The sequence below is a fragment of the Nansenia antarctica genome (genome assembly GCF_963989245.1).
Source record: "Nansenia antarctica genome assembly, chromosome: 15".
Classification (NCBI taxonomy): Eukaryota; Metazoa; Chordata; class Actinopteri; order Argentiniformes; family Microstomatidae; genus Nansenia; species Nansenia antarctica.
Window position 1 is genome coordinate 10,393,634 of NC_137685.1, and position 16,082 is coordinate 10,409,715.

The 16,082-nt window shown below is 48.2% G+C and overlaps 1 protein-coding gene across 1 annotated transcript; it reads right to left on the minus strand.

Annotated features, from left to right (window-relative positions):
• Window positions 1-6,935: 6,935 nt before the first annotated feature.
• On the minus strand, window positions 6,936-14,893 carry LOC308170817 (uncharacterized protein). Its single transcript, XM_080545660.1, has 5 exons — window positions 14,809-14,893; window positions 13,599-13,767; window positions 12,548-12,663; window positions 10,788-11,018; window positions 6,936-8,846 (listed from the first exon to the last, which is right to left on the minus strand). Exons 1-5 carry the CDS (start codon window positions 14,876-14,878, stop codon window positions 8,527-8,529), a joined length of 906 nt encoding a protein of 301 aa, XP_080401786.1. The 5' UTR covers window positions 14,879-14,893; the 3' UTR covers window positions 6,936-8,526.
• Between the last annotated feature and the right edge of the window lie 1,189 nt (window positions 14,894-16,082).

The following is a 16,082-nucleotide window of genomic DNA, read 5'->3' on the forward strand; positions in this document are numbered from 1 at the left end:
AGTGAAGGCTGGGAAGGACTGACACTCACCTGCGGAGATGGCAACCCCCGAACCGGGGAGGGAGCGGTGGCTACCTCCCGGGACGAGGGTAGTAGCACAGCACGGCCAGGCCAGCGATGTCTGAGAGCGGCGCGCAGCGGGTCGGTCGGCAACACAGAGCCGGGGGACAGGAACGATGAGGCGGTGAGTACTGCAGTCCGGTAGTGAAGGCGGTGAGTACTGCAGTCCGGTAGTGAAGGCGGTGAGAGGCAGGAGATGGCGGGGGGGAAGGCAGCGGAGGTCGGCGGGACAGGATACAAAAAGGATAGGACAGGATACAAAAAGGATAGGACAGGATACAAAAAGACAGGATACAAAAAGACAGGACAGGATACAAAAAGACAGGATACAAAAAGACAGGAGACAGGACCGGGAACAGAAGCGGCAGTCACAGCGCGGACGCCAGCGTGCTCTGAACCCGGAAAAACAACTACGGCAAACGCAACAGGACAAAAAGACCTGGAGATCTCTGGAGATCTTGGAGGCCTTCCTGAGACAGCGTGTGTTGTACAGCTCTTCCAGAGAGGGGAGGGGGGCGCCGGTGATCTTCTGGGCTGTTCTCACGACTCTCTGTAGCGCATTTCTCTCCGCGGTTGTGCAGCTGGAGAACCAGTTGCAGATGCCGTAGGTGAGGATGCTCTCCACTCCGCCGCGGTAGAAGGCCACCAGTATCTCCTGCTTGTTGTGTTCCTTCCTGAGGACTCTCAGGAAGTAGAGCCGCTGTTGTGCCTTCTTGGTGGTGGCTGCTGTGTTGTTCTTCTAGGACAGGTCATCCTGTATGTGCACCCCCAGGAATCGGAGGGCTGAGACTCTCTCCACGCTCTCTCCGTCGATGAGCAGGGGCTGGACCTCAGACGTTTTCCTCCTGAAGTCCACGATGATTTCCTGGGTCTTTGACTTGTTCAGCAGCAGGTTGTTAACCTTGCACAGCTTGCTCAGCTGCTCTACCTCATCCCTGTACGCCGCCTCGTCCCCCCCCGAGATGCAGCCCACCACGGTGGTGTCGTCTGCAAACTTTACGATGGAGTTGCTGGGGTGGACGGGGGTGAAGTCGTAGGTGTAGAGGTTGTAGAGGATGGGGCTTAGCACGCAGCCCTGGGGGGACCCAGTGCTGAGTCTGAGGGCTGTGGAGGTGTGGGAGCCCACCCGCACCCTCTGGGGGCGGTCGGACAGGAAGTCCTTGATCCATGCACATATAGAGTGTGATAGTCCCAGGTCTAGTAGTTTGGTCACTAGCCTGTCTGGAAGGATGGTGTTGAAGGCAGAGCTGAAGTCCACAAAGAGCAGTCTAGCTGTTTCCCCTCTCCAGGTGGGATAGAGTGGCGTGGAGAGTCGTCGCGATGGCGTCCTCTGTGGACCTGTGGGCTCTGTAGGCAAACTGGTATGGATCCAGGTTGGGCGGGAGGCGTGTGAGTATGTGGGCCCGGACTAGTTTCTCGAAGCACTTCATGATGATTGGTGTGAGTGCCACCGGGCGGTAGTCGTTTAGGCAGCTCACCGTGCTTTTCTTCGGGACTGGGATGATAGTTGAGGTTTTCAGGCAGGGTGGGATGGTGGCCTGGGACAGGGACTGGTTGAAGATGTTGGTGAAAACCCCGGCCAGCTGGTCGGCGCAGTCCCTCAGCACCCGTCCCAGGACGCCATCCGGCCCCGAGGCTTTCCTGGGGTCCACCGCCTTCAGCACGCGCCTCACTTCATGCTCTGTGAGGGTGAGGCTGCTGAGAGCTGGAGAGAGTGGTGTTTGTGTTGTGGTTACCTCTGTTCGCCCCTCGTCGAACCGGGCGTAGAAGGAGTTCAGCTTTTCCGCCAGCAGGGGGTCGTCCTCTGCGGCTGTGAGCCTGTTGGCTCTGAAGTTTGTCATGTGCTGAACCCCCTGCCACATCCGCCTGGAGTCGTTGCTCAGGAAGCATTCCTCAATCTTCTCTCTGTGGTCTGCCTTGGCCTCTCGGATGCCGCGCTTTAGGTTAGCCCTGGTGGTGCTGTACAGCAGTGTGCCCTTCCCTGCGAAGAAGGCGTTGTCCCTCTCATTGATCAGTTTTTGGACCTTCCCAGTCATCCATGGCTTCGTGTTGGGGTAGACCCGGACCCGTTTGTCCACGGTGACTGAGTTGGTGCAGTTCACTATGTGGTTCAGAACCGACGACGTGAACTGTTCCAGGTCCTCATGCTCATATTCCTGCCATGAGGTGTCATTTAGGCAGATCTGCAGTGGAGCGGACCCTTCTGGCCAGGTTCTGACAGTCTTAGTGGTGATGGGAGCACTTTTCCTCATGGTAGTGTAGGCTGGGATCAGGAGGATTGACACATGGTCAGACATGCCTAGATGAGCTAGCAGTCTAGCCTTGTAAGCACGCTTGATGTTGGTGTATACCTTATCCAGTGTTTTTTCTCCTCTTGTTGCACATTTAACATGCTGATAGAACTTGGGTAGTACTGCCTGCCACGAGCCTCTCCTCTGCCACGAGCCTCTCCTCTGACACGAGCCTCTCCTCTGACACGAGCCTCTCCTCTGTCACGAGCCTCTCCTCTGTCACGAGCCTCTCCTCTGTCACGAGCCTCTCCTCTGACACGAGCTGTCCTCTGTCACGAGCCTCTCCTCTGACACGAGCCTCTCCTCTGACACGAGCTGTCCTCTGACACGAGCCTCTCCTCTGACACGAGCTCTCCTCTGACACGAGCCTCTCCTCTGACACGAGCCTCTCCTCTGACACGAGCCTCTCCTCTGACACGAGCCTCTCCTCTGACACAAGCCTCTCCTCTGACACGAGCCTCTCCTCTGACACGAGCCTCTCCTCTGACACGAGCCTCTCCTCTGTCACGAGCCTCTCCTCTGACACGAGCCTCTCCTCTGTCACGAGCCTCTCCTCTGTCACGGGCCTCTCCTCTGTCACGAGCCTCTCCTCTGTCACGAGCCTCTCCTCTGACACGAGCCTCTCCTCTGACACGAGCCTCTCCTCTGTCACGAGCCTCTCCTCTGTCACGAGCCTCTCCTCTGACACGAGCCTCTCCTCTGTCACGAGCCTCTCCTCTGACACGAGCCTCTCCTCTGTCACGAGCCTCTCCTCTGTCACGAGCCTCTCCTCTGTCACGAGCCTCTCCTCTGACACGAGCCTCTCCTCTGTCACGAGCCTCTCCTCTGACACGAGCCTCTCCTCTGACACGAGCCTCTCCTCTGTCACGCGCTCTCCTCTGTCACGAGCCTCTCCTCTGTCTCGAGCCTCTCCTCTGTCACGAGCCTCTCCTCTGTCACGAGCCTCTCCTCTGACACGAGCCTCTCCTCTGACACGAGCCTCTCCTCTGACACGAGCCTCTCCTCTGACACGAGCCTCTCCTCTGTCACGAGCCTCTGCTCTGACACGAGCCTCTCCTCTGTCACGAGCCTCTCCTCTGACACGAGCCTCTCCTCTGACACGAGCCTCTCCTCTGACACGAGCCTCTCCTCTGACACGAGCCTCTCCTCTGACACGAGCCTCTCCTCTGACACGAGCCTCTCCTCTGTCACGAGCCTCTGCTCTGACACGAGCCTCTCCTCTGTCACGAGCCTCTCCTCTGACACGAGCCTCTCCTCTGACACGAGCCTCTCCTCTGACACGAGCCTCTCCTCTGTCACGAGCCTCTCCTCTGTCACGAGCCTCTCCTCTGACACGAGCCTCTCCTCTGACACGAGCCTCTCCTCTGACACGAGCCTCTCCTCTGACACGCGCCTCTCCTCTGTCACGAGCCTCTCCTCTGACACGAGCCTCTCCTCTGTCACGAGCCTCTCCTCTGACACGAGCCTCTCCTCTGACACGAGCCTCTCCTCTGTCACGAGCCTCTCCTCTGACACGAGCCTCTCCTCTGTCACGAGCCTCTCCTCTGTCACGAGCCTCTCCTCTGTCACGAGCCTCTCCTCTGACACGAGCCTCTCCTCTGTCACGAGCCTCTCCTCTGTCACGAGCCTCTCCTCTGTCACGAGCCTCTCCTCTGACACGAGCCTCTCCTCTGACACGAGCCTCTCCTCTGACACGAGCCTCTCCTCTGACACGAGCCTCTCCTCTGTCACGAGCCTCTCCTCTGTCATGAGCCTCTCCTCTGTCACGAGCCTCTCCTCTGCCACGAGCCTCTCCTCTGTCACGAGCCTCTCCTCTGACACGAGCCTCTCCTCTGTCACGAGCCTCTCCTCTGTCACGAGCCTCTCCTCTGTCACGAGCCTCTTCTCTGTCACGAGCCTCTCCTCTGACACGAGCCTCTCCTCTGACACGAGCTCTCCTCTGTCACGAGCCTCTCCTCTGTCACGAGCCTCTCCTCTGTCACGAGCCTCTCCCCTGACACGAGCCTCTCCTCTGTCACGAGCCTCTCCTCTGACACGAGCCTCTCCTCTGACACGAGCCTCTCCTCTGTCACGAGCCTCTCCTCTGACACGAGCCTCTCCTCTGTCACGAGCCTCTCCTCTGACACGAGCCTCTCCTCTGTCACGAGCCTCTCCTCTGACACGAGCCTCTCCTCTGTCACGAGCCTCTCCTCTGACACGAGCCTCTCCTCTGACACGAGCCTCTCCTCTGACACGAGCCTCTCCTCTGACACGAGCCTCTCCTCTGTCACGAGCCTCTCCTCTGTCACGAGCCTCTCCTCTGACACGAGCCTCTCCTCTGACACGAGCCTCTCCTCTGACACGAGCCTCTCCTCTGACACGAGCTGTCCTCTGACACGAGCCTCTCCTCTGACACGAGCCTCTCTTCTGACACGAGCCTCTCCTCTGACACGAGCCTCTCCTCTGACACGAGCCTCTCCTCTGACACGAGCTCTCCTCTGACACGAGCTCTCCTCTGACACGAGCCTCTCCTCTGTCACGAGCCTCTCCTCTGTCACGAGCCTCTCCTCTGACACGAGCCTCTCCTCTGTCACGAGCCTCTCCTCTGACACGAGCCTCTCCTCTGACACGAGCCTCTCCTCTGTCACGAGCCTCTCCTCTGACACGAGCCTCTCCTCTGACACGAGCCTCTCCTCTGACACGAGCCTCTCCTCTGACACGAGCTGTCCTCTGTCACGAGCCTCTCCTCTGACACGAGCCTCTCCTCTGACACGAGCCTCTCCTCTGTCACGAGCCTCTCCTCTGACACGAGCCTCTCCTCTGTCACGAGCCTCTCCTCTGTCACGAGCCTCTCCTCTGAAACGAGCCTCTCCTCTGACACGAGCCTCTCCTCTGACACGAGCCTCTCCTCTGTCACGAGCCTCTCCTCTGTCACAAGCCTCTCCTCTGACACGAGCCTCTCCTCTGTCACGAGCACGAGCCTCTCCTCTGACACGAGCCTCTCCTCTGTCACGAGCCTCTCCTCTGACACGAGCCTCTCCTCTGACACGAGCTCTCCTCTGACACGAGCCTCTCCTCTGTCACGAGCCTCTCCTCTGTCACGAGCCTCTCCTCTGTCACGAGCCTCTCCTCTGACACGAGCCTCTCCTCTGACACGAGCCTCTCCTCTGACACGAGCCTCTCCTCTGTCAGGAGCCTCTCCTCTGACACGAGCCTCTCCTCTGACACGAGCCTCTCCTCTGTCACGAGCCTCTCCTCTGTCACGAGCCTCTCCTCTGTCACGAGCCTCTCCTCTGTCACGAGCCTCTCCTCTGACACGAGCCTCTCCTCTGTCACGAGCCTCTCCTCTGACACGAGCCTCTCCTCTGACACGAGCCTCTCCTCTGTCACGAGCTGTCCTCTGTCACGAGCCTCTCCTCTGTCACGAGCCTCTCCTCTGACACGAGCCTCTCCTCTGTCACGAGCCTCTCCTCTGACACGAGCCTCTCCTCTGACACGAGCCTCTCCTCTGTCACGAGCTGTCCTCTGTCACGAGCCTCTCCTCTGTCACGAGCCTCTCCTCTGTCACGAGCCTCTCCTCTGACACGAGCCTCTCCTCTGACACGAGCCTCTCCTCTGACACGAGCCTCTTACGAATACTTATCTACTCACAACTAAGCAAACCTGACTGTGTAAGGTAGGGAGATGAAAGGGATATGGAAAGTTAGATCTTTACCTTTTCTTTTTAGTGTTTTCCCCTGCTTTTATATTCATTCTATGCATGTATATGTTTTTATATATGTTTTTATATTCACTTTATGTTCTTATTCCTGTTGTAAAGCACTTTGAGCTGCATTTCTTGTATGAAAGGTGCTGAAAGGTGTAGGTATGACAGGTGCTATATAAATAAAGCTTTACTTACTTACTTACTTACTTACTGATAAAGCAGATTTGTATCCAAGTCTATAAGTCTTCAAGTATTTTTGGAAGCTAACCCTAAACTAACCCTAACCCAGCAGCTTGACAAGGCTGCACAGCTGCGCACAGGACTGTCACCTTTCTGCTTGGCACCAACATAACAACATGAAGATAAGCAAAGACCATTAACTTTGCACCTGGTTTGAGATACTCAGGAACAAATCATAGAGGTGTTAACGAGGTAGTTCACTATATTACACCTCATAGTCAGATGGTTCATAACCTTGAAAGTAGTCTATGGGCCAGGAGAAAAAAATAATTAAATATCCATTACTATATTCAGTTATCACTCCCATTATAACCATTTTAACATGTCCCATTAGTGAGAGTTCTAGTGTTGATCATGCATGTAGTCCTCTACATCAGCACGAAGAGGCGCATTTGGACAACAAATCATAGATCAGTACCAAAACAGATCTGTCAGAAGGCACCTCAACCTGAGGGGGGGACGTCAGACCCAGACCCAGACCCAAGCCCAGGCCGACCCAGATCTAGGCCCAGTGGACGTCCTCCACAGGATTACAACCTCTCAGAGCACTGCTGACTCAGCATGAATTAATTCATTATTAATTAATTAATATTAATATTTTCTTGTCATGCCACAAATATGGCCAATATTTTTTTTAAAATAAGATGCCACTGTGAAATCAAGTGTTGAAAAAAGTTATTTATATACCATTGCAGAAGAGTGTTAATATTGTTGACAACATAACAGGAAAAAAAACTACAGTGCACACACTCATTCCATAGATAAACTTCAAACAATCAAATATCTGTTAAAAAAACCCAGTGATGGCTGTATTCATTCACACACTGATTTACACTGGGGGTGTGTTCGTAAATTCGCTCTGGAAAACTGAGTAGCACTCATGGAATGCCCCTTGTCCAATCAAATTCTCAGAGCGAATTTACGAACGCATCCATCCGTGCCTTTTTACCTACTAAAAAAGGTAAAAAGGTCAAATGACCCCCCTCTTTAGAATGTAAATCTGCTACTTACACACAACGACCACTAGTCGGCGCTTGTAAATTAGCCTGCTTCCTACACAGAAAAACTGCAAAATAGCTTTATATTAGCTTATCCTGATGTCATGAAAGGAGGGTCCTGAAATTTGATTGAGTGCAAAGATATAACATGTTTTTTACTCACAGGGGTCAAATGGCCAATTAAAGTGTTAATATCACATATGAACTGAAACAGACATTTCAGAGTAGGGCCACACACAAGAGATAAGGTCACTTTTTGTATACGATTGGGAAGGCATTCAGCTTGGTTTACCTCAGAATAGAAGTCTGTGTTATTTGCTCACATTAAAGACTCCACAAGCACAGAATGAGCTAACAAAACAAAGCATATTAAAGGTTTTCATTTTCTAAACATGACAACAGGACAAACATGCTCTACATATACATTTTTACCATTTAGCAGAAGCTTTTATCCAAGGTGACTTACAATTAGAGATTACAATCTCCCTGGAGCAATTTAGGGCTAAGTGCCTTAGCACTAGTCTTTACATCTGATTAAAATGTATTTACTATACAGTCAATTCCTGATAAATGCAATGTCATTTAGGACTTTCAGTTGTCAGTTATAACAAACAGAATAATATGTACACTATGCCTGGCGTTGCATTTAAAAGGACTGTGAACTTCTCCAGTGTGTACCTATTTCCCAAGAGTTGACTTTATTTCACCAAACATTGACCTTTGTTTCTATAATAACAAACGGACTGTTTTGGGTTGCATATTGAAGGTGAAGACAACATATCAATATTCCCTTTAGCCGTTAGATTAAAAAAAGAAAGAAAAGCAAATAGTAAATGAGACACAGTGATTTTAAAGACCCTGACATCTTCTCTGAATAAGGCTGTGGTTAAAAGGTCACTTCAGTTTGACATTCCTCCCAGCTCGACTAGCCTCCATGACAGACATTCTACGTGTCGCAAAGCACAGACTTCACTTGTGAAACCCTTCCATTCACTACACTGCTTTATGAATTAATTGGGGAGATTGCATGGCTCAAGACAGCGGTTGTGTTGCAGGTCATCTCCATAGCAGCCGCGCTGCACAGATCACCAGATCTTCACAACCCCCAGAAGAAGGAACTACAATACATCAATATGATATAGCAGTCTTGTGATCTGCTCCGGCCAGGCCGGCTGCCGTGTAGACGTCCTGGAACTCAGCCAGAGTATCCCACGCTCAGGGAGGCAGGGTGGAGCTGAGGCGGGTCTGATGGTTCAGTAGCCCGTCTTAGGAGGAGGATCTGCGTAAGCAGGGTTGTAAGCAGGGTTGTAGGCAGGCTGCGTGGGAGGTTGTGGGTATCCAGGCTGGGGCTGGGGTGGGTATCCAGGCTGGGGCTGGGGTGGGTATCCAGGCTGGGGCTGGGGTGGGTATCCAGGCTGGGGCTGGGGTGGGTATCCAGGCTGGGGCTGGGGTGGGTAGCCAGGCTGGGGTGGGTAGCCAGGCTGGTCTGGAGGTTGGAGAGGGTAGGATGCCGCTCCTGGTGGGTACGCAGCTTGGCTGTAAGACATTCCTGGGCCAGGAGGGTACCGTGCAACTAGAGGAAGAAATCAAGTTTAGGTTTATCTATGTGAAACATACAAGTGTGATGCCGTACAGTATATATATACACTGTACATGTATATATATCATCTTTAATTTATATATTTTTAAAACAGAAATTAGAGCTATACAGAAGAAGTAGTATAGTAAAGTATACTATACAGTATATACTTTATAGTATAATAAAAACACAATGGGCTAATTTCCCAGACCCAGATTAATCATAGCCATAGACTACTACAGACCAATCTGGGACTGGGAAGCTACCCCAAGGTTTGCAAAGCCAACATGGAGTGAGTTGTTGTTGGGCGTAGCCCGTCAAACAAGTTCTGACTACAAGTATTGCACTCACTCACATTTCCCTTTTCTTTACCTTTTTTTTCTCTAATAAATCAAATCAACTTTTATTGGTCACGTTCATCGCATACAAGTGATATAGTGAAATGCTTTTTGGATCTGGCTCCTCGTACAATAACAGTCAATAAATCAATAAACTAACAAGACAATAAAACAATAAAAAAACAAATAATAAACTAGTAATATAGCAATGACAGTGGTAGTGTAAAAGCAGTGTAAAAGGGTGCAGTGTAGTAGCAGCAGGAAATAATCATAATTATGTTATAATAACACAATGACTGTTTTTATAGTCATAGTTAATTAATAGCCTGCATGTCAGATTTAAACAGTAAACCGGTAAAACAGTACTTCCAAAAGTGAGAGTAATGATGTTGTCTCTAACATAAAAGCAGCGATGCTGTGTCTCAACATCCGTTGGTGGCTTTGCAGAGCAGTGAAAGGAAGCACCTGCTAGGTCACAAATCTACTACTACGACGTCTAGTACCCCCCTGCACTGTTTCTCCTGAGACACCTACTTCCCCCCTGTACCATTTCTCCTGAGACACCTACTTCGCCCCTGTACCGTTTCTCTTGATACATCTAGTACCCCCCTGCACTGTTTCTTCTGTGTCTTAAAAAAATAAATAATTATAATAATCTTCCTTCTTCTAGCATGATGACTGCCAATGGCCCCAGGCCTGAGCATAGATTACTTTTTCCTGCTACGACTGGTGGATAGTTGGTTTACTTACTTAGTCAAATGTATTGTTTGTAAGTCGCTTTGGAATAAGGCGTCTGCTAAATGCCAAAGAATTTCATGCAGATTTCACCTCGACCACCAAACAGGTGCAAATGAGGGGAGAGGACACCATGTTACAGTATAGGGACGCAATCCTAGTGTGGCACAGCTATTCCCTAATCACGCTGCCGAGCTGAACCGAACTGAGCTGAGCCAAGCTGGTTTGGTTAGGCACGAAACATAGCTGTAACAGTGATTGAAATCATGTGGAGAAAAAAATATCTGTGCCAGCACAGTGTGGTTGACCTCAACCCTGCAGTGTGTAACGGCCCTCTAGTTTACCTCAACCCTGCAGTGTGTAACGGCCCCCTAGTTGACCTCAACCCTGCAGTGTGTAACGGCCCTCTAGTTGACCTCAACCCTGCAGTGTGTAACGGCCCTCTAGTTGACCTCAACCCTGCAGTGTGTAACGGCCCTCTAGTTGACCTCAACCCTGCAGTGTGTAACGGCCCTCTAGTTTACCTCAACCCTGCAGTGTGTAACGGCCCCCTAGTTGACCTCAACCCTGCAGTGTGTAACGGCCCTCTAGTTGACCTCAACCCTGCAGTGTGTAACGGCCCTCTAGTTGACCTCAACCCTGCAGTGTGTAACGGCCCTCTAGTTGACCTCAACCCTGCAGTGTGTAACGGCCCTCTAGTTGACCTCAACCCTGCAGTGTGTAACGGCCCTCTAGTTGACCTCAACCCTGCAGTGTGTAACGGCCCTCTAGTTGACCTCAACCCTGCAGTGTGTAACGCCCCCTAGTTTCTGATGTTTCATAGACCTCATCCCATGACGGAGGTGATCAAACCAGTACTGACCGGCGTCTTGGTAAGGAGGAGGTGGTCCAGGCTGTGGCCCTGCTTGGTAGGGCTGGCCCTGGTAGGGCTGGCCCTGGTAGGTTGCTGGCGCAGTGGGCTGGCCTCCGTAGCCTGGCAGCACGGGTACGGGCTGGTAGCCCGGGTACTGGGCACCTTGGTAGGCCTGGGCCTGGCCCCCGGAGGTGGGGTAGGTTGTGCTGATCACATGAGTCGTGGAGGTCGCTATGGCCGCTGGGAAAACAAAGACACAGAACCTCATCTACACTGAACACAAATATAAACGCAACACTTTTGTTTTTGCTCCAATATTTCATGCGTTGAAACCAAAGACCTAAGACTTTTTCTATGTACACAAAAGGCCTATTTCTCTCAAATTGTGTTCACAAATTTGTTTAAATCTGTGTTAGTGAGCACTTCTCCTTTGCCAAGAGAATCCATCCACCTGACAGGTGTGGCATATCCAAATGCTGATTAGACAGCATGATTATTGCACAGATGTGCCTTAGGCTGGTCACAATAAAAGGCCACTCTAAAATGTGCAGGTTTTTTTGGGGCAGTCCCACTCATATTAGACGGTCTTGTGAAAAATTGGAGCTAAAACAAAAGTCTTGCGTTTATATTTTTGTTCAGTGTATCTATCTATCTTGTGTACAGTATATTACAAACAATGCTTTACAATGAAATCAAAAGGGAAATACAAATTGCACATATGAAAGTGCTACTACAATAAAACCACACAATTATGAAAAATGGGAAATCACCACATAAGAAAATGAAAATGTTCACTTAAAGATTAGAAAAAGAAAAAGGTTTTTGGGAAGCACCGAAGTGAGGTGCTTTACTCAAGTCTGCATAGTACTCAGCTTGACATCTGCTGTTAATGCAGCTAGCTTGGCTAACAAACATTTTTAAAACAATGTGTCGATACCAGTCAAATGTTCATGTTCAAATGTTTGTTAGTGAATTCCTCCTCCTGTGACTTTTGCAAGGGGGAGTGTCTAACCACCACTTCCTGTGTGCTATTGAGAGCTTGTACCCCTTTGTGGTTGCTGTGGAAACTATTAGTCAAGTCGGCCCAGAGTTCACACAGTCAACTCTGACATGTAAAGACCCAGGCCAGCTCCATTAATGAGAGCAGGAACACCATACTGTTTATTGGAACAACCCCGTACCTACCTACCTACCCCCGTGGTACCAATATGGCCCGTCCATATTTACGGTTCTGAGAGGAATGACCACATTCCTCCTGTTGGAGCTTGGGGTCATGGGATCTGTAGCGCCACCCAGTGAGTCAAATACAACCTCCACCTCCTCCTCCTCCTCCTCCCCCTCCTCACACCCCTACTCCTCCTACGGACACTCACCAGTTCATACTTAACTCGAGCGTCTGTTTAATAAGCAGCACACAGACCAAGACAGGAACATAGTTCTATCTTTGGCTTCTCAACAGAGAGACAGAACAGACTAGCCTACCGATGAGGATGATTTTATAGAGGACTATAAGGGGCATGTTATCAGTGCCATAATGGGCAATACTATCAATACTCAATTATTCTATCATTAATCAATGAATCAACATGAAGTCTCATAATCATTGAGAGTGACACATCATGGCATTGTATTTCACTTCTTGAGAGAGAGAGAGAGAGAGAGAGAGAGAGAGAGAGAGAGTGAGAGAGAGAGAGAGAGAGAGAGAGAGAGAGATCTATGCATAAATACATTTTACTGACCTAATGTTATGATAGTAAAATTAGACTTACGTCTGTTTTTTTTGCACATTTTGCATAGGCAGCAACAAACGCTCAAGAACACGATCGGCGGTATCAAGACCAGGTATATATACCGGACATTAAAAGATGAGATGACGCTAGCGTTTCTGTAACAGAGAAGAAGAAATGTCAATCATCTCGGAACACAAGATCCTTTTATTGCCACAAAACGGAGGTTGGTGGGTCGAAAAAAAGTGTATAAAATGAGAAAACATTACTTGACTGTATATGTAGAGATGGCTTGACCTGGAATATGTTAAACTGATTGAATAATAATTTACTGATCCAAAAATCCACTCATTTTAGCCTCATCTGACATAAATCATTGCTACCTCAACTGCAGCTATGGAATCGCCTTACAAGGAAGACCCATTGGTTATTTTTGCAGGTAATTGAATGAATGAATGAATGAATGAATGAATGGACTTTATTGTCATTGCTACAGTACAGGTACCAAACAAAGAAATTGCCACACATCTACATGCACTACAATACAAGAATGTACAATACCACAATACACTGAGGAACATTGAGGGTAAAGATTTTAGGGTTAGGGTTATATATCGAAATCTCGTGGATCTCGCAATTCACTTGTGAGTTTGCAAGGAAGCGATTACTTGATGTACTGAGCCATGTGGTTACAAAGGCCCTGTGTTAGTGGTTGCTTGCTGTCTACTGCAAGGGTGAGGGAGGATGTTGCAGCTTTGCACTGATACTTTGTTCAAAACTGGAAGTCGACGGCTGTGCTCACCAGATACACGTTTACTGTATGACCCTTTTTCTCATCATCAATCTAGGTTAATAATCTGAAATAATCAGAATGTGACCTAGATTAAGTATATTCATATCCATGATATCTGCCTTTACTGTACTGCAATGACTTAAAAACAAGCCCATATTTGGCCTTCCGTTATAGTTAGCATGCAGTGTGACCATCACAGTAGTGTTCTGTTATAGCATGCAGTGTGACCCATCACAGTAGTATTCTGTTTAGTGACTTTATCATTGGAAGGAAAATGTTAAATCAACATATGGGACATACATGTCGGTGATGCAGCTGTCTTGTTCTTCCTCAGTCAGTCTGATGAAAGACCTCGAGCAGCAGTATCGAGCTGAACAGGTCCCACAGCAGAACTCGCCATACGCGCTGCATAGATCACCTAATTGATATTTGCCAAAGGGATCTGTATAGGACTGACAGGAGTCCCTAGCTGGATGATAGAAGAGAAGATATTGGAGAAAATTCAAGATCATTTACAGTTCACAGTAAAAAGCATACTGATAACACAGAACACAACAGCATAATATTGACAGTTGACAGGACCAGAGAAATAGAGTTGGCCTATGGCATGATGGTGCGTATATTGTCAACATCGGGAGACTTTTTCCACTGAAATGCATCACTTTAGTTTCTTGTGATTTATAGCCTACTCCTCTCTCAAAAGCACGATATAAAACACACACACACACACACACACACACACACACACACTATATATATATATACACACACACACACACACACACACACACACACACACACACACACACACACACACCTGCGTGTGACCCCAGTAAGACTGACCCTGTGTGTGACCCCAGTAAGACGAATGTGTTTGACACATGTGTTTGTTTTAAAGCTGCACCAAAGGAGACATTCACAAAATGTCAATTGGCAAGACTGTGTGGAAGGAAGCCACCTGAAGGCGTTCAACAAGAGGACCACTGGTGGCAAATGGACGGACTTGATAGACCTCTCTCGAAATGTGCAGATCGAATTGACACTGCGCTCCAGAGATGAACACATAGGGAGTATGCGACAAGGTACGTCATTATCGGTCATGCATATGCGAAGAGACATGAAGGTAAAAGACCTGAGAAACATTTTCACATTAGTCAGTTACATTCTTTATCAAGACATTGATCACAACACGTTGCGTCCTATCGATTACATTAAATGACAACAATGTTAATGCCATGGGAAGTAGAGTGATCCACATGCACAAACACATGGGCGGGGGTGGAAATGTTGCCACCACATGCCATCTTACTTGCATTTATTCATGTGACTATGATAAACTAAACGTAGCACATAGAACTTAGAAAGAACATAGAAAGTGCGAGACCCGGCTACGTAAGCTACGCACGTAAATTAGACGCAGAACTTTAAATCGGCCTTTAAACTCAAACAATGTCATGTTTAGCTAGCAGACATTCCCAGAGGCGGATTTGCAATGGTAATTTGCACTTACCAGATGCGACAGGGATCAGGGTCACACACCAAAGGAAAACAGCGATAGACAGACGTGCTGCCATGGCCATGCTGACAGCCTTCAGACGCGCTCTGATCGCTCTGCTGGCTGACAACATACCAGACTCTGATTCCACGCCTATTTCTGAGTGACAGAATCTCTTGATTAATGCGCTGATCTATCCCCATAGTTGAGATGTATGCTATTATGAGTTTTCACAGATTATTTGTTTATTTACATTATCTGTTTTCTATTGTTGGTAAATATGTAAATACGTAAATAAATGTGATTTAATAAAAAAAAATATTATATTAATATTGAAACTGCAGATTATTAATTATTAATCTCTGAGTATTGGAGAAGGGGTAGGATTAAATAAGATTATGCTTCTTCCTACTCCTTTTCGGACATGTGAAGTAAATAGTGTTTCTTGTTTTGTTTTGTTTTTTCTTGTTTTTGTTTTGTTTTTTGTTGTTATAACTATTTCTTTTTTCACATGTTCGAAATAAAGCTTTCATTCATGATACAGGCACTGACAAACCAAAGCCACAATATTCAGAGGCATACATTACGATTTAAAGAAAAATGTAGCCTATACCTGAACATTCCCAGCCGGCATGTTAACGTTTATTCACGGGTGAATCAATGTCGTGGAGCAAGGTTGAATCACTGTTGAATTTAGTTTCACGTGTTAAATGTAGCCTTAAACTAACATTATTTCAACCACATGTCAACGTTGAAGGTCGGAAGAATTACATTCTTCTAATGAATGTGGTCTATGAATGTGGTGTATAAAAACAGTTATATTTTAGTTCGACCAAGTCCCCAAGTGGATTGATATATCGATATTATAATATACATATCCCATTATATCCTATTCACCTGCTTTGCAATAATGTTTGGACTACAATGTCTATATTGACAAATACAATTTGATTTGATGTGAATACTGTATTTAGGGTGCATCGTTCTTCATGGACACTAGGAGGCGCACTTAGACCACAAATCATAGATCAGTACAAAAAAAGCTCTGTCAGAAAACCCCGATTTGTTGAGCAACAAATAGCCAATAACGAATGTCTAGTCAACACTGACACGTAAAGAAGGAATTTCAGCAACACATGTCTTATAATGAATGTCCAGTGATGCAACTCAATTGTTATTTGATATTTGAATTTGTATTTAAGACCCTACACACTCCTTGCAGCTCAGCTCCCAAACATCTTGCACCCGTGTGGTTCCCAGGTAACTCCAATTCCGCCCGCAGAGATTGG

What these genes read in the sequence shown, in the direction of transcription:
- LOC308170817 (XM_080545660.1), bottom strand. Translation starts at nt 14,878, where the DNA reads ATGGCCATGGCAGCACGTCTGTCTATCGCTGTTTTCCTTTGGTGTGTG. An exon ending in CCTGATCCCTGTCGCATCTG is followed by an intron (nt 13,768 to 14,808) that starts GTAAGTGCAAAT and finishes TCTATCATCCAG; the next exon opens with CTAGGGACTCCTGTCAGTCC. An exon ending in GACAGCTGCATCACCGACAT is followed by an intron (nt 12,664 to 13,598) that starts GTATGTCCCATA and finishes TCTCTGTTACAG; the next exon opens with AAACGCTAGCGTCATCTCAT.